Here is a 27,477-nt window from a genome sequence, read left to right as displayed (position 1 = left end):
CTGATGTCTGAGTGTACACATTCTCATACTCATCCCCCATGGGAATCAAACCCACAACCCTGGCGTTGCAAGTGTCATGCTCTACCAAGTGAGACACACAGTAGTTCTTAATGGAGTGCGTCCCAAATGGCACTATTTCCTATGGGCTCTGGCCAAACATTGTCATGTTTTGTCTTTGATCATCATGTCTTGTCCCTGTGCTTCCCTCTGCTGGTCTTATTAGGTTCTTTCCCTTTTTCTATCCCTCTCTCTCCCCCTCCCTCTCTCCCTCTCTCGCTCTCTCTCTCTATCGTTCCGTTCCTGCTCCCAGCTGTTTCTCATTCACCTAACTACCTCATTTACTCTTTCACACCTGTCCCCTATTTTGCCCTCTGATTAGAGTCCCTATTTCTCCCTCTGTTTTCCGCTTCTGTCCTTGTCGGATTCTTGTTTGAGGTTTGCTGTTCTGTGTCCTTGTTCCGCCCTGTCGTGTTTTTGCCTTCTTCAGATGCTGCGTGTAAGCAGGTGTCTATGTCAGCTACGGCCTGTGCCTTCCTGAAGCGACCTGCAGTCTGTGGTCGCGTCTCCAGTCGTTCCTCTCTACTGACGAGAGGATTTCAGTTTCCTGTTTTGGATTTTCCTATGATAATATCCAGGAGTATCATTGTTTGTTTAAGACTGGATTAAAGACTCTGTTTCTCTTAAGTCGCTTTTGGGTCCTCATTCACCAGCATAACAGAAGAATCCGACCAAGAATGGACCCAGCGACTACGGATTCTCGCAACACTGCCGTCGAGTTCCAGGGAGCAATGCTCGGCAGACACGAGCAGGAATTGTTTGCTGCTCGTCATGCCGTTGAGACCCTGGCCGCTCAGGTCTCAGATCTCTCAGGACAGTTTCAGAGTCTTCGTCTCGTGCCACCAGCTACTTCCTGGTCTTCCGAGTCTCCGGAACCTAGGGTTAATAACCCACCATGTTACTCTGGGCAGCCCACTGAGTGTCGCTCCTTTCTCACCCAGTGTGATATTGTGTTCTCTCTCCAGCCCAACACATACTCAAGAGAGAGAGCTCGGATCGCTTACGTCATATCACTCCTTACTGGTCGGGCTCGGGAGTGGGGCACAGCTATCTGGGAGGCAAGGGCTGAGTGTTCTAACGTTTATCAGAACTTTAAAGAGGAGATGATACGGGTTTTTGATCGTTCAGTTTTTGGGAAGGAGGCTTCCAGGGCCCTGGCTTCCCTATGTCAAGGTGATCGATCCATAACGGATTACTCTATAGAGTTTCGCACTCTTGCTGCATCCAGTGACTGGAACGAGCCGGCGTTGCTCGCTCGTTTTCTGGAGGGACTCCACGCTGAGGTTAAGGATGAGATTCTCTCCCGGGAGGTTCCTTCCAGCGTGGACTCTTTGATTGCACTCGCCATCCGCATAGAACGACGGGTAGATCTTCGTCACCGAGCTCGTGGAAGAGAGCTCGCGTTAACGGTGTTTCCCCTCTCCGCATCTCAACCATCTCCTCCCACCGGCTCAGAGACTGAGCCCATGCAGCTGGGAGGTATTCGCATCTCGACTAAGGAGAGGGAACGGAGAATCACCAACCGCCTTTGCCTCTATTGCGGTTCTGCTGGACATTTTGTCATGTCATGTCCAGTAAAAGCCAGAGCTCATCAGTAAGCGGAGGGCTACTGGTGAGCGCTACTACTCAGGTCTCTCCATCAAGATCCTGTACTACCTTGTCGGTCCATCTACGCTGGACCGGTTCGGCTGCTTCCTGCAGTGCCTTGATAGACTCTGGGGCTGAGGGTTGTTTTATGGACGAAGCATGGGCTCGGAAACATGACATTCCTCTCAGACAGTTAGGGAAGCCCACGCCCATGTTCGCCTTAGATGGTAGTCTTCTCCCCAGTATCAGATGTGAGACACTACCTTTAACCCTCACAGTATCTGGTAACCACAGTGAGACCATTTCCTTTTTGATTTTTCGTTCACCTTTTACACCTGTTGTTTTGGGTCATCCCTGGCTAGTATGTCATAATCCTTCTATTAATTGGTCTAGTAATTCTATCCTATCCTGGAACGTTTCTTGTCATGTGAAGTGTTTAATGTCTGCTATCCCTCCTGTTTCTTCTGTCCCCTCTACTCAGGAGGAACCTGGTGATTTGACAGGAGTGCCGGAGGAATATCATGATCTGCGCACGGTCTTCAGTCGGTCCAGAGCCAACTCTCTTCCTCCTCACCGGTCGTATGATTGTTGTATTGATCTCCTTCCGGGGACCACTCCCCCTCGGGGTAGACTATACTCTCTGTCGGCTCCCGAACGTAAGGCTCTCGAGGATTATCTGTCTGTTTCTCTCGACGCCGGTACCGTGGTGCCTTCTTCCTCTCCCGCCGGAGCGGGGTTTTTTTTTGTTAAGAAGAAGGACGGTACTCTGCGCCCCTGCGTGGATTATCGAGGGCTGAATGACAGAACGGTTAAGAATCGTTATCCGCTTCCCCTTATGTCGTCAGCCTTCGAGATTCTGCAGGGAGCCAGGTTCTTTACTAAGTTGGACCTTCGTAACGCTTACCATCTCGTGCGCATCAGAGAGGGGGACGAGTGGAAAACGGCGTTTAACACTCCGTTAGGGCATTTTGAATACCGGGTTCTGCCGTTCGGTCTCGCTAATGCTCCAGCTGTCTTTCAGGCATTAGTTAATGATGTACTGAGAGACATGTTGAACATCTTTGTTTTCGTTTACCTTGACGATATCCTGATTTTTTCACCGTCACTCGAGATTCATGTTCAGCACGTTCGACGTGTACTCCAGCGCCTTTTAGAGAATTGTCTCTACGTGAAGGCTGAGAAGTGCGCCTTTCATGTCTCCTCTGTCACATTTCTCGGTTCTGTTATTTCCGCTGAAGGCATTCAGATGGATCCCGCTAAGGTCCAGGCTGTCAGCGATTGGCCCGTTCCTAAGTCACGTGTCGAGTTGCAGCGCTTTCTCGGTTTCGCTAATTTCTATCGGCGTTTCATTCGTAATTTCGGTCAAGTGGCTGCCCCTCTCACAGCTCTGACTTCTGTCAAGACTTGCTTTAAGTGGTCCGGTTCCGCCCAGGGAGCTTTTGATCTCCTCAAGAAGCGTTTTACTTCCGCTCCTATCCTTGTTACTCCTGACGTCACTAAACAATTCATTGTCGAGGTTGACGCTTCAGAGGTGGGCGTGGGAGCCATTCTGTCCCAGCGCTTCCTTTCTGACGATAAGGTCCATCCTTGCGCTTACTTTTCTCATCGCCTGTCGCCATCGGAACGCAACTATGATGTGGGTAACCGCGAACTGCTCGCCATCCGCTTAGCCATAGGCGAATGGCGACAGTGGTTGGAGGGGGCGACCGTCCCTTTTGTCGTTTGGACTGACCATAAGAACCTTGAGTACATCCGTTCTGCCAAACGACTTAATGCACGTCAAGCTCGTTGGGCGTTGTTTTTCGCTCGTTTCGAGTTCGTGATTTCCTATCGCCCGGGAAATAAGAACACCAAGCCTGATGCCTTATCCCGTCTCTTTAGTTCTTCTGTGGCTTCTACCGACCCCGAGGGGATTCTCCCTGAAGGGCGTGTTGTCGGGTTGACTGTCTGGGGAATTGAGAGACAGGTAAAGCAAGCACTCTCTCACACTGCGTCGCCGCGCGCTTGTCCTAGTACCCTTCTGTTCGTTCCTGTCTCTACTCGTCTGGCTGTTCTTCAGTGGGCTCACTCTGCCAAGTTAGCTGGCCACCCCGGCGTTCGGGGTACGCTTGCTTCTATTCGCCAGCGGTTTTGGTGGCCTACTCAGGAGCGTGACACGCGTCGTTTCGTGGCTGCTTGTTCGGACTGCGCGCAGACTAAGTCAGGTAACTCTCCTCCTGCCGGTCGTCTCAGACCGCTTCCCATTCCTTCTCGACCATGGTCTCACATCGCCTTAGACTTTATTACCGGTCTGCCTTCGTCTGCGGGGAAGACTGTGATTCTTACGGTTATCGATAGGTTCTCTAAGGCGGCACATTTCATTCCCCTCGCCAAGCTTCCTTCCGCTAAGGAGACGGCACAAATCATCATTGAGAATGTGTTCAGAATTCATGGTCTCCCGTTAGACGCCGTTTCAGACAGAGGCCCGCAATTCACGTCACAGTTTTGGAGGGAGTTCTGTCGTTTGATTGGTGCTTCCGTCAGTCTCTCTTCCGGGTTTCATCCCCAGTCTAACGGTCAAGCAGAAAGGGCCAATCAGTCGATTGGTCGCATATTACGCAGCCTTTCTTTTCGAGACCCTGCGTCTTGGGCAGAACAGCTCCCCTGGGCAGAATACGCTCACAACTCGCTTCCTTCGTCTGCTACCGGGCTATCTCCGTTTCAGAGTAGTCTTGGGTACCAGCCTCCTCTGTTCTCGTCCCAGCTCGCCGAGTCCAGCGTTCCCTCCGCTCAGGCTTTTGTCCAACGTTGTGAGCGCACCTGGAGGAGGGTCAGGTCTGCTCTTTGCCGCTACAGGGCGCAGACTGTGAGAGCCGCCAATAAACGTAGGATTAAGAGTCCTAGGTATTGTCGCGGTCAGAGAGTGTGGCTTTCCACTCGTAACCTTCCCCTTACGACAGCTTCTCGCAAGTTGACTCCGCGCTTCATTGGTCCGTTCCGTGTCTCTCAGGTCGTCAATCCTGTCGCTGTGCGACTGCTTCTTCCGCGACATCTTCGTCGCGTCCACCCTGTCTTCCATGTCTCCTGTGTCAAGCCTTTTCTTCGCGCCCCCGTTCGTCTTCCCTCCCCCCCCCCCCGTCCTTGTCGAGGGCGCACCTATTTACAAGGTACGGAAGATCATGGACATGCGTTCTCGGGGACGTGGTCACCAGTACTTAGTGGATTGGGAGGGTTACGGTCCTGAGGAGAGGAGTTGGGTTCCATCTCGGGACGTGCTGGACCGTTCGTTGATTGATGATTTCCTTCGTTGCCGCCAGGGTTCCTCCTCAAGTGCGCCAGGAGGCGCTCGGTGAGTGGGGGGGTACTGTCATGTTTTGTCTTTGATCATCATGTCTTGTCCCTGTGCTTCCCTCTGCTGGTCTTATTAGGTTCTTTCCCTTTTTCTATCCCTCTCTCCCCCCCTTCCCTCTCTCCCTCTCTCGCTCTCTCTCTCTATCGTTCCGTTCCTGCTCCCAGCTGTTTCTCATTCTCCTAACTACCTCATTTACTCTTTCACACCTGTCCCCTATTTTGCCCTCTGATTAGAGTCCCTATTTCTCCCTCTGTTTTCCGCTTCTGTCCTTGTCGGATTCTTGTTTGAGGTTTGCTGTTCTGTGTCCTTGTTCCGCCCTGTCGTGTTTTTGCCTTCTTCAGATGCTGCGTGTAAGCAGGTGTCTATGTCAGCTACGGCCTGTGCCTTCCTGAAGCGACCTGCAGTCTGTGGTCGCGTCTCCAGTCGTTCCTCTCTACTGACGAGAGGATTTCAGTTTCCTGTTTTGGATTTTCCTATGATAATATCCAGGAGTATCATTGTTTGTTTAAGACTGGATTAAAGACTCTGTTTCTCTTAAGTCGCTTTTGGGTCCTCATTCACCAGCATAACAAACATAGTACACTATGAAGTGAACAGGGTGCCATTTGTGACGCAACTACAAAGTGTTGGAGAAGCTATTAATGACACAAAATAACACAAATAGCAGAATTGGTTATCGCAGTGTCCTGTTTTCATTTTCAGTTGTATCTTTAGTTGATGAAGTAGTAATTCCATTGAAGATGTTGGATGTTAGATGTTACGTGCATGTGCGGAATGTAATATGGCTGGGGTGTATTCATTAGTGAACACCGTAGCAAACCGTAGCAAAAAGTTTTGAAACCGAAAACGTTTTTTTATTAAAACAAGCATTTCTTATTGGACAAGTTCAGGTTAATCCCTCCCTGTTTAGGAGCTAACTCTCTGTTCTTAATCCATCCTGAGGAGCTGTACAGTGTGTGTGTGTGTGTGTGTGTGTGTGTGTGTGTGTGTGTGTGTGTGTGTGTGTGTGTGTGTGTGTGTGTGTGTGTGTGTGTGTGTGTGTGCGTGCGTGCGTGCGTGCGTGCGTGCGTGCGTGCGTGCGTGCGTGCGTGCGTGCGTGCGTGCGTGCGTGCGTGCGCGCATGCTTGAGAGAGAGACAGATGGAATGAAAGAGAGAAAGAAAGAAAGGGTTAGAATGTGAGAGAGAGAATGAGAGAGAGAGACAGATGGAAAGTGCAGAGAGGAGACAGAGTGTGTGTGTGTGTATGTGAAAGAGAGAGCGAGAGAGAGAGAGAGAGTGAAAAAAGAGAGGGTAGACAGATTGTGTGAATGGGAGATTAAAAGGAAGAACGAGCCACACAGCTACATAGAAACAGCCCCTGTACAATACAGTCCCTATCTATTGGTGGTTATCTGTTTCAGCACCGTGGACAGCATTTGACTGCTGTTCTCTCTCTAGGAATCTTAATCACTACTGTAGAAGTAAACTACAGTCTACTAGTGGCATTTAGTGGCTACACACATCAACCGAATGGAGAGATGATACAGGAGCTAACCAATCGGGTGTCAGAGCCGTCACAGCCCGTCACATCCCAGAAAGAGGACTTTAAGGTATTGCAAAGCAGTACGAAGAATCATTTTCATTTTAACTCTGATCAAGGACCAGTGTGTCAGCTTAAAATGTCAGCTTCACACACATACATGTATATTTTAAGAAGGCTCATCATTCACATTCTCTGTGTGTGTATATGTGTGCATGCGTGTACGTGTGTGTGTGGCAGTTTGAGGCTTTGCCAGCTCTTATGTGATGTGAGTTGATCAGAGAGCTGAGAGGCCTGGGGAGTGAGGGCCTTAGACACGTGTTGTGAGAGCTGAGAGGCCTGGGAAGTGAGGGCCTTAGACACGTGTTGTGAGAGCTGAGAGGCCTGGGGAGTGAGGGCCTTAGACACGTGTTGTGAGAGCTGAGAGGCCTGGGGAGTGAGGGCCTTAGACACGTGTTGTGAGAGCTGAGAGGCCTGGGGAGTGAGGGCCTTAGACACGTGTTGTGAGAGCTGAGAGGCCTGGGGAGTGAGGGCCTTAGACAGTGTTGTGAGAGCTGAGAGGCCTGGGAAGTGAGGGCCTTAGACACGTGTTGTGAGAGCTGAGAGGCCTGGGAAGTGAGGGCCTTAGACACGTGTTGTGAGAGCTGAGAGGCCTGGGGAGTGAGGGCCTTAGACACGTGTTGTGAGAGCTGAGAGGCCTGGGGGAGTGAGGGCCTTAGACAGTGTTGTGAGAGCTGAGAGGCCAGGGGAGTGAGGGCCTTAGACACGTGTTGTGAGAGCTGAGAGGCCTGGGAAGTGAGGGCCTTAGACACGTGTTGTGAGAGCTGAGAGGCCTGGGGAGTGAGGGCCTTAGACACGTGTTGTGAGAGCTGAGAGGCCTGGGGAGTGAGGGCCTTAGACACGTGTTGTGAGAGCTGAGAGGCCTGGGGAGTGAGGGCCTTAGACACGTGTTGTGAGAGCTGAGAGGCCTGGGGAGTGAGGGCCTTAGACACGTGTTGTGAGAGCTGAGAGGCCTGGGGAGTGAGGGCCTTAGACACGTGTTGTGAGAGCTGAGAGGCCTGGGGAGTGAGGGCCTTAGACACGTGTTGTGAGAGCTGAGAGGCCTGGGGGAGTGAGGGCCTAAAAGGAAAACTTTTTCAACTTCATATTCATCATCTCCAGCACCACCCCAACATCAACATCTGTGATGCGTTTCTATATTTTGTAGTAAAAAAAGATTGAGGAAGATAAAAGTTTCCAATGACATCATCAGTGTGCATCGTGTGATTTTGACCAGTTGTGAGTAGGCATTGTCTACTAAATTGCCTACTAATTGTCTACTAATTGGTTGATGATTTCACAGGAAACACTTATCTTCCTCAATCTTTTTTTACAACAAAACATAGAAACACGCCATTTTCACATACAGTATGTTGTGGTGGTGTTGGAGATGATGAAAATGAAGCTGACATTTTTTTAAATTTCCTGTTATAATCAGCCATTGCAGCTCCACTTAGGGTTCACGGGGTCATAGCTAGTGTGTGAGTGTGAGAGATAGACAGAGAGAGTTTGTGTGTATGTGTGTATGAGAGAAAGCGAGAGAGAGAGAGAGAGAGAGAGAGAAAGAAAGAGGGAGAGTTTGTGTTTATGTGTGAGAGAGAGAGAGAGAGAGAGAGAGAGAGAGAGAGAGAGAGAGAGAGAGAGAGAGAGAGAGAGAGAGAGAGAGAGAGAGAGAGAGAGAGAGAGAGAGAGAGAGAGTGTGTGTGTGTCTAACAGCTGTAGGTCATTATGGGTCAACGTCCAAACTCTCAGAGCCACTGACACGACCGCATTAAGACACACCAGTGTGAACCAGACTAAGGAAGAGGAATACTGGTCCTGGTCCTGTAAAATATACTGATAGTCTTGGTCCTGTTAAATATACTGCTGGTCTTGGTCCTGTTAAAGATACTGCTGGTCTTGGTCCTGTTAAATATACTGCTGGTCTTGGTCCTGTTAAATATACTGCTGGTCTTGGTCCTGTAAAATATACTAGTGGTCTTGGTCCTGTTAAATATACTGCTGGTGTTGGTACTGTAAATATACTGCTGGTCTTGGTCCTGTTAAATATACTGCTGGTGTTGGTACTGTAAATATACTGCTGGTCTTGGTCCTGTAAAATATACTGCTGGTGTTGGTACTGTAAATATACTGCTGGTCTTGGTCCTGTTAAATATACTGCTAGTCTTGGTCCTGTAAATATACTGCTGGTGTTGGTCCTGTTAAATATACTGCTGGTCTTGGTCCTGTAAAATATACTGCTGGTGTTGGTACTGTAAATATACTGCTGGTCTTGGTCCTGTTAAATATACTGCTAGTCTTGGTCCTGTAAATATACTGCTGGTGTTGGTCCTGTTAAATATACTGCTGGTCTTGGTCCTGTAAATATACTGCTGGTCTTGGTCCTGTTAAATATACTGCTGGTGTTGGTACTGTAAATATACTGCTGGTCTTGGTCCTGTTAAATATACTGCTGGTCTTGGTACTGTAAATATACTGCTGGTCTTGGTCCTGTTAAATATACTGCTGATGTTGGTCCTGTTAAATATACTGCTGGTCTTGGTCCTGTTAAATATACTGCTGGTGTTGGTACTGTAAGTATACTGCTGGTGTTGGTCCTGTTAAATATACTGCTGGTGTTGGTACTGTAAATATACTGCTGGTGTTGGTACTGTAAATATACTGCTGGTGTTGGTACTGTAAATATACTGCTGGTGTTGGTACTGTAAATATACTGCTGGTGTTGGTACTGTAAATATACTGCTGGTGTTGGTCCTGTTAAATATACTGCTGGTCTTGGTCCTGTAAAATATAAAGCTGGTCTTGGTCCTGTAAAATATACTGCTGGTCTTGGTCCTGTAAAATATACTGCTGGTCTTGGTCCTGTTAAATATACTGATGGTCTTGGTCCTGTTAAATATACTGCTGGTGTTGGTCCTGTTAAATATACTGATGGTCTTGGTCCTGTTAAATATACTGCTGGTCTTGGTCCTGTTAAATATACTGATGGTCTTGGTCCTGTTAAATATACTGCTGGTGTTGGTCCTGTTAAATATACTGCTGGTCTTGGTCCTGTTAAATATACTGCTGATGTTGGTCCTGTTAAATATACTGCTGGTCTTGGTCCTGTTAAATATACTGCTGGTGTTGGTACTGTAAGTATACTGCTGGTGTTGGTCCTGTTAAATATACTGCTGGTGTTGGTACTGTAAATATACTGCTGGTGTTGGTACTGTAAATATACTGCTGGTGTTGGTACTGTAAATATACTGCTGGTGTTGGTACTGTAAATATACTGCTGGTGTTGGTACTGTAAATATACTGCTGGTGTTGGTCCTGTTAAATATACTGCTGGTCTTGGTCCTGTAAAATATAAAGCTGGTCTTGGTCCTGTAAAATATACTGCTGGTCTTGGTCCTGTAAAATATACTGCTGGTCTTGGTCCTGTTAAATATACTGATGGTCTTGGTCCTGTTAAATATACTGCTGGTGTTGGTCCTGTTAAATATACTGATGGTCTTGGTCCTGTTAAATATACTGCTGGTCTTGGTCCTGTTAAATATACTGATGGTCTTGGTCCTGTTAAATATACTGCTGGTGTTGGTCCTGTTAAATATACTGCTGGTCTTGGTCCTGTAAAATATACTGCTGGTCTTGGTCCTGTTAAATATACTGATGGTCTTGGTCCTGTTAAATATACTGCTGGTGTTGGTACTGTAAATATACTGCTGGTCTTGGTCCTGTAAAATATACTGCTGGTGTTGGTACTGTAAATATACTGCTGGTCTTGGTCCTGTTAAATATACTGCTAGTCTTGGTCCTGTAAATATACTGCTGGTGTTGGTCCTGTTAAATATACTGCTGGTCTTGGTCCTGTAAAATATACTGCTGGTGTTGGTACTGTAAATATACTGCTGGTCTTGGTCCTGTTAAATATACTGCTAGTCTTGGTCCTGTAAATATACTGCTGGTGTTGGTCCTGTTAAATATACTGCTGGTCTTGGTCCTGTAAATATACTGCTGGTCTTGGTCCTGTTAAATATACTGCTGGTGTTGGTACTGTAAATATACTGCTGGTCTTGGTCCTGTTAAATATACTGCTGGTCTTGGTACTGTAAATATACTGCTGGTCTTGGTCCTGTTAAATATACTGCTGATGTTGGTCCTGTTAAATATACTGCTGGTCTTGGTCCTGTTAAATATACTGCTGGTGTTGGTACTGTAAGTATACTGCTGGTGTTGGTCCTGTTAAATATACTGCTGGTGTTGGTACTGTAAATATACTGCTGGTGTTGGTACTGTAAATATACTGCTGGTGTTGGTACTGTAAATATACTGCTGGTGTTGGTACTGTAAATATACTGCTGGTGTTGGTACTGTAAATATACTGCTGGTGTTGGTCCTGTTAAATATACTGCTGGTCTTGGTCCTGTAAAATATAAAGCTGGTCTTGGTCCTGTAAAATATACTGCTGGTCTTGGTCCTGTAAAATATACTGCTGGTCTTGGTCCTGTTAAATATACTGATGGTCTTGGTCCTGTTAAATATACTGCTGGTGTTGGTCCTGTTAAATATACTGATGGTCTTGGTCCTGTTAAATATACTGCTGGTCTTGGTCCTGTTAAATATACTGATGGTCTTGGTCCTGTTAAATATACTGCTGGTGTTGGTCCTGTTAAATATACTGCTGGTCTTGGTCCTGTTAAATATACTGCTGAGTGCTTGGTCCTGTTAAATATACTGCTGGTCTTGGTCCTGTTAAATATACTGCTGGTGTTGGTACTGTAAGATATACTGCTGGTCTTGGTCCTGTAAATATACTGCTGGTCCTGTTAAATATACTGCTGGTGTTGGTACTGTAAATATACTGCTGGTGTTGGTACTGTAAATATACTGCTGGTGTTGGTACTGTAAATATACTGCTGGTGTTGGTACTGTAAATATACTGCTGGTGTTGGTCCTGTTAAATATACTGCTGGTGTTGGTCCTGTTAAATATACTGCTGGTCTTGGTCCTGTAAAATATAAAGCTGGTCTTGGTCCTGTAAAATATACTGCTGGTCTTGGTCCTGTAAAATATACTGCTGGTCTTGGTCCTGTTAAATATACTGATGGTCTTGGTCCTGTTAAATATACTGCTGGTGTTGGTCCTGTTAAATATACTGATGGTCTTGGTCCTGTTAAATATACTGCTGGTCTTGGTCCTGTTAAATATACTGATGGTCTTGGTCCTGTTAAATATACTGCTGGTGTTGGTCCTGTTAAATATACTGCTGGTCTTGGTCCTGTAAAATATACTGCTGGTCTTGGTCCTGTTAAATATACTGATGGTCTTGGTCCTGTTAAATATACTGCTGGTCTTGGTCCTGTTAAATATACTGCTGGTCTTGGTCCTGTAAAATATACTGCTGGTCTTGGTCCTGTAAAATATACTGCTGGTCTTGGTCCTGTTAAATATACTGCTGGTCTTGGTCCTGTAAAATATACTGCTGGTGTTGGTACTGTAAATATACTGCTGGTCTTGGTCCTGTAAATATACTGCTGGTCTTGGTCCTGTAAAATATACTGCTAGTCTTGGTCCTGTTAAATATACTGCTGGTGTTGGTCCTGTAAAATATACTGCTGGTGTTGGTCCTGTAAAATATACTGCTGGTCTTGGTCCTGTAAAATATACTGCTAGTCTTGGTCCTGTTAAATATACTGCTGGTCTTGGTCCTGTAAAATATACTGCTGGTGTTGGTACTGTAAATATACTGCTGGTGTTGGTCCTGTTAAATATACTGCTGGTCTTGGTCCTGTAAAATATACTGCTGGTCTTGGTCCTGTTAAATATACTGCTGGTCTTGGTCCTGTTAAATATACTGCTGGTCTTGGTCCTGTAAATATACTGCTAGTCTTGGTCCTGTAAATATACTGCTGGTGTCGGTACTGTAAATATACTGCTGGTCTTGGTCCTGTAAATATACTGCTAGTCTTGGTCCTGTAAATATACTGCTGGTCTTGGTCCTGTAAATATACTGCTGGTATTGGTACTGTAAATATACTGCTGGTCTTCGTCCTGTAAATATACTGCTGGTCTTGGTCCTGTTAAATATACTGCTGGTGTTGGTACTGTAAATATACTACTGGTGTTGGTCCTGTAAAATATATACTGCTGGTCTTGGTCCTGTTAAATATACTGCTGGTCTTGGTCCTGTTAAATATACTGCTGGTCTTGGTCCTGTTAAATATACTGCTGGTCTTGGTCCTGTTAAATATACTGCTGGTGTTGGTACTGTAAATATACTGCTGGTGTTGGTCCTGTTAAATATACTGCTGGTCTTGGTCCTGTTAAATATGCTGCTGGTCTTGGTCCTGTTAAATATACTGCTGTTGTTGGTACTGTAAATATACTGCTGGTGTTGGTACTGTAAATATACTGCTGGTGTTGGTACTGTAAATATACTGCTGGTCTTGGTCCTGTTAAATATACTGCTGGTGTTGGTACTGTTAAATATACTGCTGGTCTTGGTCCTGTTAAATATACTGCTGATGTTGGTCCTGTTAAATATACTGCTGGTCTTGGTCCTGTTAAATATACTGCTGGTGTTGGTACTGTAAGTATACTGCTGGTGTTGGTCCTGTTAAATATACTGCTGGTGTTGGTACTGTAAATATACTGCTGGTGTTGGTACTGTAAATATACTGCTGGTGTTGGTACTGTAAATATACTGCTGGTGTTGGTACTGTAAATATACTGCTGGTGTTGGTACTGTAAATATACTGCTGGTGTTGGTCCTGTTAAATATACTGCTGGTCTTGGTCCTGTAAAATATAAAGCTGGTCTTGGTCCTGTAAAATATACTGCTGGTCTTGGTCCTGTAAAATATACTGCTGGTCTTGGTCCTGTTAAATATACTGATGGTCTTGGTCCTGTTAAATATACTGCTGGTGTTGGTCCTGTTAAATATACTGATGGTCTTGGTCCTGTTAAATATACTGCTGGTCTTGGTCCTGTTAAATATACTGATGGTCTTGGTCCTGTTAAATATACTGCTGGTGTTGGTCCTGTTAAATATACTGCTGGTCTTGGTCCTGTAAAATATACTGCTGGTCTTGGTCCTGTTAAATATACTGCTGGTCTTGGTCCTGTTAAATATACTGCTGGTCTTGGTCCTGTAAAATATACTGCTGGTCTTGGTCCTGTAAAATATACTGCTGGTCTTGGTCCTGTAAAATATACTGCTGGTCTTGGTCCTGTTAAATATACTGCTGGTCTTGGTCCTGTAAAATATACTGCTGGTGTTGGTACTGTAAATATACTGCTGGTCTTGGTCCTGTAAATATACTGCTGGTCTTGGTCCTGTAAAATATACTGCTAGTCTTGGTCCTGTTAAATATACTGCTGGTGTTGGTCCTGTAAAATATACTGCTGGTGTTGGTCCTGTAAAATATACTGCTGGTCTTGGTCCTGTAAAATATACTGCTAGTCTTGGTCCTGTTAAATATACTGCTGGTCTTGGTCCTGTAAAATATACTGCTGGTGTTTGTACTGTAAATATACTGCTGGTGTTGGTCCTGTTAAATATACTGCTGGTCTTGGTCCTGTAAAATATACTGCTGGTCTTGGTCCTGTTAAATATACTGCTGGTCTTGGTCCTGTTAAATATACTGCTGGTCTTGGTCCTGTAAATATACTGCTAGTCTTGGTCCTGTAAATATACTGCTGGTGTCGGTACTGTAAATATACTGCTGGTCTTGGTCCTGTAAATATACTGCTAGTCTTGGTCCTGTAAATATACTGCTGGTCTTGGTCCTGTAAATATACTGCTGGTGTTGGTACTGTAAATATACTGCTGGTCTTCGTCCTGTAAATATACTGCTGGTCTTGGTCCTGTTAAATATACTGCTGGTGTTGGTACTGTAAATATACTACTGGTGTTGGTCCTGTAAAATATATACTGCTGGTCTTGGTCCTGTTAAATATACTGCTGGTCTTGGTCCTGTTAAATATACTGCTGGTCTTGGTCCTGTAAAATATACTGCTGGTCTTGGTCCTGTTAAATATACTGATGGTCTTGGTCCTGTTAAATATACTGCTGGTCTTGGTCCTGTTAAATATACTGCTGGTCTTGGTCCTGTAAAATATACTGCTGGTCTTGGTCCTGTAAAATATACTGCTGGTCTTGGTCCTGTTAAATATACTGCTGGTCTTGGTCCTGTAAAATATACTGCTGGTGTTGGTACTGTAAATATACTGCTGGTCTTGGTCCTGTAAATATACTGCTGGTCTTGGTCCTGTAAAATATACTGCTAGTCTTGGTCCTGTTAAATATACTGCTGGTGTTGGTCCTGTAAAATATACTGCTGGTGTTGGTCCTGTAAAATATACTGCTGGTCTTGGTCCTGTAAAATATACTGCTAGTCTTGGTCCTGTTAAATATACTGCTGGTCTTGGTCCTGTAAAATATACTGCTGGTGTTGGTACTGTAAATATACTGCTGGTGTTGGTCCTGTTAAATATACTGCTGGTCTTGGTCCTGTAAAATATACTGCTGGTCTTGGTCCTGTTAAATATACTGCTGGTCTTGGTCCTGTTAAATATACTGCTGGTCTTGGTCCTGTAAATATACTGCTAGTCTTGGTCCTGTAAATATACTGCTGGTGTCGGTACTGTAAATATACTGCTGGTCTTGGTCCTGTAAATATACTGCTAGTCTTGGTCCTGTAAATATACTGCTGGTCTTGGTCCTGTAAATATACTGCTGGTATTGGTACTGTAAATATACTGCTGGTCTTGGTCCTGTAAATATACTGCTGGTCTTGGTCCTGTTAAATATACTGCTGGTGTTGGTACTGTAAATATACTACTAGTGTTGATCCTGTAAAATATATACTGCTGGTCTTGGTCCTGTTAAATATACTGCTGGTCTTGGTCCTGTTAAATATACTGCTGGTCTTGGTCCTGTTAAATATACTGCTGGTCTTGGTCCTGTTAAATATACTGCTGGTGTTGGTACTGTAAATATACTGCTGGTGTTGGTCCTGTTAAATATACTGCTGGTCTTGGTCCTGTTAAATATACTGCTGGTCTTGGTCCTGTTAAATATACTGCTGTTGTTGGTACTGTAAATATACTGCTGGTGTTGGTACTGTAAATATACTGCTGGTGTTGGTACTGTAAATATACTGCTGGTCTTGGTCCTGTTAAATATACTGCTGGTGTTGGTACTGTTAAATATACTGCTGGTCTTGGTCCTGTTAAATATACTGCTGGTGTTGGTACTGTAAATATACTGCTGGTCTTGGTCCTGTTAAATATACTGCTGGTGTTGGTACTGTAAATATACTGCTAGTCTTGGTCCTGTTAAATATACTGCTGGTCTTGGTCCTGTAAAAAATACTGATTGTCTTGGTCCTGTTAAATATACTGCTGGTCTTGGTCCTGTAAAATATACTACTGGTGTTGGTCCTGTAAAATATACTGCTGGTCTTGGTCCTGTTAAATATACTGCTGGTCTTGGTCCTGTAAAATATACTGCTGTTGTTGGTACTGTAAATATACTGCTGGTGTTGGTACTGTAAATATACTGCTGGTGTTGGTACTGTAAATATACTGCTGGTCTTGGTCCTGTTAAATATACTGCTGGTGTTGGTCCTGTTAAATATACTGCTGGTCTTGGTCCTGTTAAATATACTGCTGGTGTTGGTACTGTAAATATACTGCTGATGTTGGTCCTGTAAAATATACTGCTGATGTTGGTACTGTTAAATATACTGCTGGTCTTGGTACTGTTAAATATACTGCTGGTCTTGGTCCTGTAAAATATACTGATTGTCTTGGTCCTGTTAAATATACTGCTGGTCTTGGTCCTGTAAAATATACTACTGGTGTTGGTCCTGTAAAATATACTGCTGGTCTTGGTCCTGTTAAATATACTGCTGGTCTTGGTCCTGTAAAATATACTACTGGTGTTGGTCCTGTAAAATATACTGCTGGTCTTGGTGCTGTTAAATATACTGCTGGTCTTGGTGCTGTTAAATATACTGCTGGTGTTGGTCCTGTTAAATATACTGCTGGTGTTGGTACTGTAAATATACTGCTGGTCTTGGTCCTGTTAAATATACTGCTGGTCTTGGTCCTGTTAAATATACTGCTGGTGTTGGTCCTGTTAAATATACTGCTGGTGTTGGTCCTGTTAAATATACTGCTGGTGTTGGTACTGTAAATATACTGCTGGTCTTGGTACTGTAAATATACTGCTGGTGTTGGTACTGTAAATATACTGCTGGTGTTGGTACTGTAAATATACTGCTGGTCTTGGTCCTGTTAAATATACTGCTGGTCTTGGTCCTGTTAAATATACTGCTGGTCTTGGTCCTGTTAAATATACTGATAGTCTTGGTCCTGTTAAATATACTGCTGGTCTTGGTCCTTTTAAATATACTGCTGGTCTTGGTACTGTAAATATACTGCTGGTGTTGGTACTGTAAATATACTGCTGGTGTTGGTCCTGTAAAATATACTGCTGGTCTTGGTCCTGTTAAATATACTGCTGGTGTTGGTCCTGTTAAATATACTGCTGGTGTTGGTCCTGTTAAATATACTGCTGGTCTTGGTCCTGTTAAATATACTGCTGGTCTTGGTCCTGTTAAATATACTGCTGGTCTTGGTACTGTAAATATACTGCTGGTCTTGGTCCTGTAAAATATACTGCTGGTCTTGGTCCTGTAAAATATATACTGCTGGTCTTGGTCCTGTAAAATATACTGCTAGTCTTGGTCCTGTTAAATATACTGCTGGTATTGGTACTGTTAAATATACTGCTGGTCTTGGTCCTGTTAAATATACTGCTGGTCTTGGTCCTGTTAAATATACTGCTGGTCTTGGTCCTGTTAAATATACTGCTGGTGTTGGTCCTGTTAAATATACTGCTGGTGTTGGTACTGTTAAATATACTGCTGGTCTTGGTCCTGTTAAATATACTGCTGGTCTTGGTCCTGTTAAATATACTGCTGGTCTTGGTCCTGTAAATTATATACTGCTGGTGTTGGTCCTGTAAAATATACTGCTGGCCTTGGTCCTGTAAAATATACTGCTGGCCTTGGTCCTGTAAAATATACTGCTGGCCTTGGTCCTGTAAAATATACTGCTGGCCTTGGTCCTGTAAAATATACTGCTGGTCTTGGTCCTGTAAAATATACTACTGGTCTTGGTCCTGTAAAATATACTGCTGGTCTTAGTACTGTAAAATATCCTGCTGGCCTTGGTCCTGTTAAAATACTGCTGGTATTGGTTCTGTAAAATATACTGCAAGTGATGAGGAAACAAACCCATGCTAGGCTATATAATAGATCTGATGCTATATGTGACCTACAGTTCATTTACTCCAGTGAATACAGGAAGGTTAAAAAACGAACCGGTGTTACTACATTAATATCAAGTAATATCAAGGCCTATCTCTGCAGTACTGTTGTATAGCCATTACAGTAAGCATCTCTGCAGTACTGTTGTATAATGATTACAGTAAATACTTCTGCCAGTAAGGTAGGTACTTTTCAGTACATTTTCAAAAATGAAAACACGCAGCGAACTCTTTGTTTCTTTAAAAACCTGCTGTATGTAAAATATTGTGCACTACAGCTTGGAAAATAATTCAATAATGTTTGTTGCCAACATTAGGGCTGTTTTCCTAACACGATACTAACAAGTATCGCAATACTGGTATCGTCCCGGCCCTATTGGACAGTACAGTAACCTGTTCTGTGGATCACTCACCTTGAGCTTCTTGACATTGACACAGGGGTCGTTGGAGAAGCTCTCGGTGTCAGCAATCTGGATGTCTGCCTTCTCCAGCTCATTGGTCAAGTCATTCCTCACCTGAGAGAAAGACAAAGACAGAGAGAGGGAGAGAGAGAGACAGAGAGTGAGAGAGAGAGACAGAGAGTGAGAGAGAGAGAGAGAGAGAGAGAGAGAGAGAGAGAGAGAGAGAGAGAGAGAGAGAGAGAGAGAGAGAGAGAGAGAGAGAGAGAGAGAGAGAGAGGACGGAATGAGTCATCCTCATATCAGGTCTTATTTTTATAGTGCTTTCTTTATACATTCATCAATTCTTAGTTGCTTACTAACAGCTTTCAGGGCCTACACCATTAAGAGGCCGAGGAGAGGCAGTAGACAGTGGCAAGCAAAAACTCCTTATTAGGAAGAAACCTTGAGAGGAACAAGACCACACAGTGAGTTAGAGGGGATACTAGTTGGTGTTGTCCAGCCAGAGACACAGTAAGGTCTAATTGCACTGTTCTGCTCACAACAATATCCCTGTTGTCTACCTGTCTCCCAAATGGCACCCTATTCCTATTGCCCTGGTCAAAAGTAGTGCACTACATATGGAATATGGTGCCATTTGGGACGCAGACAATTTCTAACTGATTCCAGATCAGTCTGGAAGCATCCCGCCCGTGGACCATCTCCAGTGGACCCTGCACCCCTACTGAGATATGGACAGACTTCAGTTATTTCTCCCTTAATTTAGTCTCTGTATCCCCCCAGCAGAAACTATTTGTAATTGTCAATTAAAACATTAGAATATACTGTAAATTCCAGAAATGAAAATTGCTCCTTGGTTCCCGTCGAGTCTCAAGCACTCGATATTAAGCCGAGGAGGCAGTAAGCTGCGTTTGTTTCTTAGCTAATGCTGCTGAGCTAATGTTGACTTCGTGGTAGTTTAGGGACACTGGGGGAAAACATGCAGCTGTTACTGCTGAATGCAGCATGGGGCAGACACAGTAGGGTACAGAAATATCCCTATTTGTTTAGGAGGTAATGCATACTGTGTGTCTCATAGTAGCTCCATGTGTGTATGAGCAAAGAGAGGGAGAAAAAGAGAGAAAGCGAGAGAGAGAGAGAGAGAGAGAGAGAGAGAGAGAGAGAGAGAGAGAGAGAGAGAGAGAGAGAGAGAGAGAGAGAGAGAGAGAGAGAGAGAGAGAGAGAGAGAGAGAGAGAGAGAGAGAGAGAGAGAGAGAGAGAGAGAGAGAGAGAGAAAGAGGGAGAGAGAGAGAGAGACAGAGCGAGAGAGAGAGCGAGAAATAAAAAAAAGAGGGAGAGAGAGAGAGAAAGAGAAAGAGGGAGTGTGAGAGAGAGAGAGAGAGCAACAGGGAGAGAGAGAGAGAGAGAGAGAGAGAGAAGAGGGAGAGCGAGAGAGAGAGCAAGAGGGAGAGAGAGAGAGAGAGAGCAAGAGGGAGAGTGAGAGAGAGAGAGAGAGAGAGAGAGAGTGAAAAAGAGAGAGGCCGAGATTAAGGTAGAGAGAAGAGACCTCTTAAAGTGAAGAGTTAAGCAGAGGGGCTGCATGGCTCCAGGGAGGAAGGTAGGAGGGCTGCAGCAGAAGGCTGACCGGCCGTTTAGGCGAGAGGGGAGAGGGGAACTCCAGAGGGTTAGTGGGTTAGTAACCACAGAAGGCCCAGCCATGGAGGGTGGTGAGTACGCTACAGTGTGATGTAATGAAATGGATAATGCAGTTAACGCTGTGGTGACCTGTCAAGTGAACCAGAATAGACACATAAACAGGAAGTAATGAGAGTTAGCTACAGGAAACACTACAGTGTTACAGAGCACTGTACAGAGCTACAGGAAACACTACATTACATCACACTGTAGCGTACTCACCACCCTATGGCTGGGCCTTCTGTGGTTCGCCTGCCTAGTGATAGCTAGGCAGGCGAAAAAGGCTTTTAGAACCATGTGGTCATTGTGTTGGGTGTGTGTGTGTGTGTGCGTGTGTCTGTGGGAATGCATGGTTGTGCTTCAGTCTGTGTACTTTACTTGTAAACAGCATATCTAGGACATATTGGCCACCTACTGGTCTAAATTCATTGGGAGGCTAATATATATTTGATGCATTGAGCCATCACAGTGGTAGGTAAATGGCTGTATGGAGGTAGATAATGGTGTGAAGAGGAAGTGGTTTGCCTCCCTGTGCCATGTTGACTCCAGTAGTGGTTCATCTTACTGTGGACTACACCAGGATGGTGTCGCAAATGGCACCCTATTCCCTATGTAGTGCACTAGTTTTGACCAGGGCCCATAGGGAAACCTATACAGCTCTGGTCAAAAGTAGTGCACTACACACAGGGAGTAGGGTGCCATTTGGGATGCATCCCAGGCATCCATTCCTCTCATTCTTCCTGATTCATTCTCTCACAAACTCCTAGCTATAACTCAACCACCAATTCCTTTATGCTAAATGTCCAGTATTTATCCCAGCTACAACAATATTCACGGTTGAACTAAGGCCAGGTCAACACACACACACACATGTAGGAACGTGTGCAAGATCACATGCATGCAAACACACCGCAGATGGATTTGTCCACTTCCATCAGGAATGGAAGGAACACTACATCTAACTAAAAGAAAGAGCTTGAGAAAGAGAAGGGCTGCTATTCTAGGAAACCGTCTGTCAGAGTGTGCAAGTGTCTCCTTGTTTATGTCTGACTTGGGCCTGTAGATCCTGGAGACCATCAGAAGACAATGTACTAGCTTGTCTGCTCTGACTTGACTTATTATTCCTGAAGAGCAAAGCCAGGTTGTATTGATCCTGCTGTTGTCTACACGTAGCAGAGTGTTGAAGGAATGTTAGACAACATGGTTCCATGAGAGTCAGTTATGAGTGTGTGTGTGTGTAGGTGGTTGTGTATGTGTGTGTATGTGCGTATGAGTGTATGTGTGTGTTTGTCTCTCTGTGTGTGTGTGTGTGTGTGTGTGTGTGTGTGTGTGTGTGTGTGTGTGTGTGTGTGTGTGTGTGTGTGTGTGTGTGTGTGTGTGTGTGTGTGTGTGTGTGTGTGTGTGTGTGCGATCGTGCGTGTGTGTGTGTGTGTGCGTGTGCGTTTGTGTGTGTGCGCCTGTGTGTGTTTGTGGTGTGTGTGTGTGAACATGTTTTTCTTGCAATTTAATGTGTGTATCTTAGTTGAATAACAGCTACTTTATATTCACAAAAACACATTAAATAAGCCCCCGGAGACGTCTTCCATTGTGAAGTCCCCAATTCAAACACATTATCTTTCCATTAGACACACAAAACCCACCTCGGCCATTTATACAAACAGAGACACAGTGTTCTCACACACACACACACACACACGGCAGAGCCATTACTGAACACCAGTCCACAGTAGTGAGCTGTGGAGAGCACAGTGTGTTTGTGTGCACCATGCAGTGGGTCTGTATTTACAGTATTGTTGTCATGATACCAGAATTTTGACTTCTATACCAATACTATCTTAAGGCCATCAGACTGTTAAATAGCCATCACTAGCCTGCATCCCCCCAGTATCCTGCCATGAACATAGTCACTAGCCGGCAACCACCCGGTACCTTAAAGGCTGGTCACTTTAATAATGTCAACATACTGATATACCCATTTCAAATGTACAGTGGGGCAAAAAAGTATTTAGTCAGCCACCAATTGTGCAAGTTCTCCCACTTAAAAAGATGAGAGAGGCCTGTAATTTTCATCATAGGTACACTTCAACTATGACAGACAAAATGAGACAAAAAAATCCAGAAAATCACATTGTAGGATTTTTTATGAATTTATTTGCAAATTATGGTGGGAAATAAGTATTTGGTCACCTACAAACAAGCAAGATTTCTGGCTCTCACAGACCTGTAACTTCTTCTTTAAGATGCTCCTCTGTCCTCCACTCGTTACCTGTATTAATGGCACCTGTTTGAACTTGTTATCAGTATAAAAGACACCTGTCCACAACCTCAAACAGTCACACTCCAAACTCCACTATGGCCAAGACCAAAGAGCTGTCAAAGGACACCAGAAACAAAATTGTAGACCTGCACCAGGCTGGGAAGACTGAATCTGCAATAGGTAAGCAGCTTGGTTTGAAGAAATCAACTGTGGGAGCAATTATTAGGAAGTGGAAGACATACAAGACCACTGATAATCTCCCTCGATCTGGGGCTCCACGCAAGATCTCACCCCGTGGGGTCAAAATGATCACAAGAACGGTGAGCAAAAATCCCAGAACCACACGGGGGGACCTAGTGAATGACCTGCAGAGAGCTGGGACCAAAGTAACCAAGCCTACCATCAGTAACACACTACGCCGCCAGGGACTCAAATCCTGCAGTGCAAGACGTGTCCCCCTGCTTAAGCCAGTACATGTCCAGGCCCGTCTGAAGTTTGCTAGAGAGCATTTGGATGATCCAGAAGAAGATTGGGAGAATGTCATATGGTCAGATGAAACCAAAATAGAACTTTTTGGTAAAAACTCAACTCGTCGTGTTTGGAGGACAAATAATACTGAGTTGCATCCAAAGAACACCATACCTACTGTGAAGCATGGGGGTGGAAACATCATGCTTTGGGGCTGTTTTTCTGCAAAGGGACCAGGACGACTGATCCGTGTAAAGGAAAGAATGAATGGGGCCATGTATCGTGAGATTTTGAGTGAAAACCTCCTTCCATCAGCAAGGGCATTGAAGATGAAACGTGGCTGGGTCTTTCAGCATGACAATGATCCCAAACACACCGCCCGGGCAACGAAGGAGTGGCTTTGTAAGAAGCATTTCAAGGTCCTGGAGTGGCCTAGCCAGTCTCCAGATCTCAATCCCATAGAAAATCTTTGGAGGGAGTTGAAAGTCCGTGTTGCCCAGCAACAGCCCCAAAACATCACTGCTCTAGAGGAGATCTGCATGGAGGAATGGGCCAAAATACCAGCAACAGTGTGTGAAAACCTTGTGAAGACTTACAGAAAACGTTTGACCTCTGTCATTGCCAACAAAGGGTATATAACAAAGTATTGAGATAAACTTTTGTTATTGACCAAATACTTATTTTCCACCATAATTTGCAAATAAATTCATAAAAAATCCTACAATGTGATTTTCTGGATTTTTTTTCTCATTTTGTCTGTCATAGTTGAAGTGTACCTATGATGAAAATTACAGGCCTCTCTCATCTTTTTAAGTGGGAGAACTTGCACAATATGTGGCTGACTAAATACTTTTTTGCCCCACTGTATATACTGTGTTGCCGCATATATATTTATTTAACCTTTATTTAACTAGGCAAGTCAGTTAAGAACAAATTCTTGTTTACAATGACGGCCTACCACAGCCAAACCCTAACCCAGACGACGCTGGGCCAATTGTGCGCCACCCTATGGGACTCCCAATCACAGCCGGTTGTGAAACAGCCTGGAATTGAACCAGGGTATGTAGTGACGACTCTAGCACTGAGATGCAGTGCCTTAGACCGCTGCACCACTCAGGTGTACATACATATTCTATTCCATCCTACGTATTCTTCAGATATACTACATATTCTATCCACATACTGTCCAGAATGTCTATACATCCCATCACACAAATATATATATACTGTACATACACTATTGTTCAAAAGTTTGGGGTCACTTAGAAATGTTCTTGTTTTTGAAAGAAAATCAAATTTTTTGTCCATTAAAATAACATAAAATTGATCAGAAATACAGTGTAGACATTGTTATTGTTGTAAATGACTGTTGTAGAATGACTGGAATATCTACATAGGCCTACAGAGACCCATTATCAGCAACCATCACTCCTGTGTTCCAATGGCACGTTGTGTTAGCTAATCCAAGTTTATCATTTTAAAAGGCTAGTTGATCATTAGAAAACCCTTTTGCAATTATGTTAGCACAGCTGAAAACTGTTGTCCTGGTTAAAGAAGCAATAAAACTCTCCTTCTTTAGATTAGTTGAGTATCTGGAGCATCAGCATTTGTGGGTTCGATTACAGGCTCAAAATGAACAGAAGCAAGAAATTGCCAAGAAACTGAAGATCTCGTACACCGCTGTGTCCTACTCCCTTCACAGAACAGCGCAAACTGTCTCTAACCAGAATAGAAAGAGGAGTGGGAGTCCACGGTGCACAACTGAACAAGAGGACAAGTACATTAGTTTCTAGTTTGAGAAACAGACGCCTCACAAGTCCTCAACTGGCAGCTTCATTAAATAGTACCTGCAAAACACCAGTCTCAACGTCAACAGTGAAGAGGCGACTCCAGGATGATGGCCTCGTGCTAGCTGCTAGCCGCGGCTCGTTAGCTGTCTAGAGCATATTGGACTGTTAGCTGTATAGATCCTTCTGCTAGCTTGCTAGCCCCGGTCTGCTAGCTTGCTAGCCCCGGCCTGCTAGCTGTCTGAATCGCCGTGTCTACAGCCATCCCAACCACTCACTGGACCCCTATTGATCACCCGGCTATGCATGCCTCTCCCTAATATCAATATGCCTTGTCCATTACTGTCCTGGTTAGTAATTATTGTCTTATTTCACTGTAGAGCCTCTAGCCCTGCTCAATATGCCTTAACCTACCATTTAGTTCCACCTCCCATATATGCGGTGACATCACCTGGTTTAAACGTCTCTAGAGACAATATCTCTCTCATCATTACTCAATGCCTAGGTTTACCTCCAATGTACTCACATCCTACCATACCTCTGTCTGTACATTTCTCTTGAATCTATTCTCTCACGCCCAGAAACCTGCTCCTTTTACTCTCTGCTCTGAACGCACTAGACGACCAGTCCTGATACAGGCCCTGCAGTCCCTAGCTCCACTCCTACTCCCCAGGTGCTCTCATGCATGTTAACATTAGAAGCCCCCTCCCTAAGTTTGTTTTATTCACTGCTTTAGCACACTCTGCCAACCCGGATGTCCAAGCCGTGTCTGAAGCCTGGCTTAGGAAGTCCACCAAAAACCCTGACATTTCCATCCCTAACTATAACATTTTCCGACAAGACAGAACTGCCAAAGGGGGCGGTGTTGTAATCTACTGCAGAGATAGCCTGCAGAGTTCTGTCTTACTATCCAGGTCTATACCCAAACAATTCGAAATTCTACTTTTAAAAATTCATCTTTCCAGAAACAAGTCTCTCACCGTTGCCGGTTGCTATAGACCACCCTCTGCCCCCAGCTGTGCCCTGGACACCATATGTGAACTGATGGCTCCGAATCTCTCTTCAGAGCTCGTGCTGCTAGGTGACCTAAACTGTGACATGCTTAACACCCCGGCCATCCTACAATCTAAGCCTGATGCCCTCAATCTCACACAAATTATCAATGAACCCAACAGGTACAACCGCAAATCTGTGAACACGGGCACCCTCATAGATATCATCCTAACCAACTTGCCCTCCAAATACACTTCTGCTGTTTTCAACCAAGATCTAAGTGATTACTGCCTCATTACCTGCATCCGTAATGGGTCCGCGGTCAAACGACCACCCCTCATCACTGTCAAACGCTCCCTAAAACACTAAAACACGTTCTTTAAAAGTGCCTTCCTCACCATCTTAAATAAGCATGCCCCACTCATTTTTTTTTAAACCAGGAACAGATATAGCCCTTGGTTCTGTCCAGACCTGACTGCCCTTGACCAGCACAAAAACATCCTGTGGTGTTCTGCATAAGCATCGAACAGCCCCCGTGATATGCAACTTTTCAGGGTAGTTAGGAACAAATATACACAGGCAGTTAGGAAAGCTAAGGCTAGCTTTTTCAAGCAGAAATTTGCATCCTGTAGCACAAACTCCAAAACGTTCTGGGACACTGTAAAGTCCATGGCGAATAAGAGCACCTCCTCCCAGCTGCCCACTGCACTGAGGCTAGTTAACACTGTCACCACCGATAAATCCACTATAATTGAGAATTTCAATAAGCATTTTTCTACGGCTGGCCATGCTTTCCACCTGGCTACCCCTACCCCAATCAACAGCCCTCCACCCCCCACAGCAACTCGCCCAAACCTCCCCCACCCAAATCCAGATAGCTGATGTTCTGAAAGAGCTGCAAAATCTGGACCCCTACAAACCAGCCGGGTTAGACAATCTGGACCCTCTCTTTCTAAAATGATCTACCGAAACTGTTGCAACGCCAATTACTAGCCTGTTCAACCTCTCTTTTGTATCGTCTGAGATTCCCATAGATTGGAAAGCTGCCGCGGTCATCCCCCTCTTCAAAGGGGGAGACACTCTAGACCCAAACTGCTACAGACCTATATCTATTCTACCCTGCCTTTCTAAGGTCTTTGAAAGCCAAGTTAACAAACAGATTACCGACCATTTCGAATCCCACCGTACCTTCTCCGCTATGAAATCTGGTTTCAGAGCTGGTCATGGGTGCACCTCAGCCACGCTCAAGGTCCTAAACGATATCATAACTGCCATCGACAAGAGACATTACTGTGCAGCCGTCTTTATCGACCTGGCTAAGGCTTTTGACTCTGTCAATCACAACATTCTTATTGGCAGACTCAACAGCCTTGGTTTCTCAAATGACTGCCTCGCCTGGTTCACCAACTACTTCTCAGACAGAGTTCATTGTGTCAAATCGGAGGGCCTGTTGTCCGGACCTCTGGCAGTCTCTATGGGGGTTCCACAGGGTTCAATTCTCGGGCCGACTCTCTTCTCTGTTTACATCAATGATGTCGCTCTTGCTGCTGGTGATTCTTTGATCCACCTCTACGCAGACGACACCATTCTGTATACCTCTGGCCATTCTTTGGGCACTGTGTTAACTAACCTCCAGAGGAGATTCAATGCCATACAACTCTCCTTCTGTGGCCTCCAACTGCTCCTAAATGCAGGTAAAACTAAATGCATGCTCTTCAACCGATCACTGCCCGCCAGTCCAGCATCACTACTCTGGACGGTTCTGACTTAGAATATGTGGACAACTACAAATACCTAGGTGTCTGGTTAGACTATAAACTCTCCTTCCAGACTCACATTAAACATCTCCAATCCAAAATTAAATCTAGAATTGTCTTTCTATTTCGTAACAAAGCATCCTTCACTCATACTGCCAAACATACCTTGTAAAACTGACCATCCTACCGATCCTCGACTTCGGCGATGTCATTTACAAAATAGCCTCCAACACTCTACTCAACAAATTGGATGCAGTCTATCACAGTGCCATCCGTTTTGTTACCA

At 44.7% G+C, this 27,477-nt stretch overlaps 1 protein-coding gene across 1 annotated transcript in view; it reads right to left on the bottom strand.

The window, feature by feature from the left end:
- The window catches only part of LOC139559318 (gamma-aminobutyric acid type B receptor subunit 2-like), a 440,826-nt gene that overhangs the window by 205,101 nt on the left and 208,248 nt on the right, over positions 1 to 27,477 (bottom strand). Inside the window, exon 4 of the mRNA XM_071375209.1 lies at positions 18,271 to 18,372. Within this exon, the coding sequence (XP_071231310.1) occupies positions 18,271 to 18,372 (102 nt within the window). The remainder of the gene's footprint in view (positions 1 to 18,270; positions 18,373 to 27,477) is intronic.

The sequence above is a fragment of the Salvelinus alpinus genome, chromosome 29 (assembly GCF_045679555.1).
Source record: "Salvelinus alpinus chromosome 29, SLU_Salpinus.1, whole genome shotgun sequence".
Lineage (NCBI taxonomy): Eukaryota > Metazoa > Chordata > Actinopteri > Salmoniformes > Salmonidae > Salvelinus > Salvelinus alpinus.
This window is presented reverse-complemented; position numbering and strand designations above follow the sequence as displayed.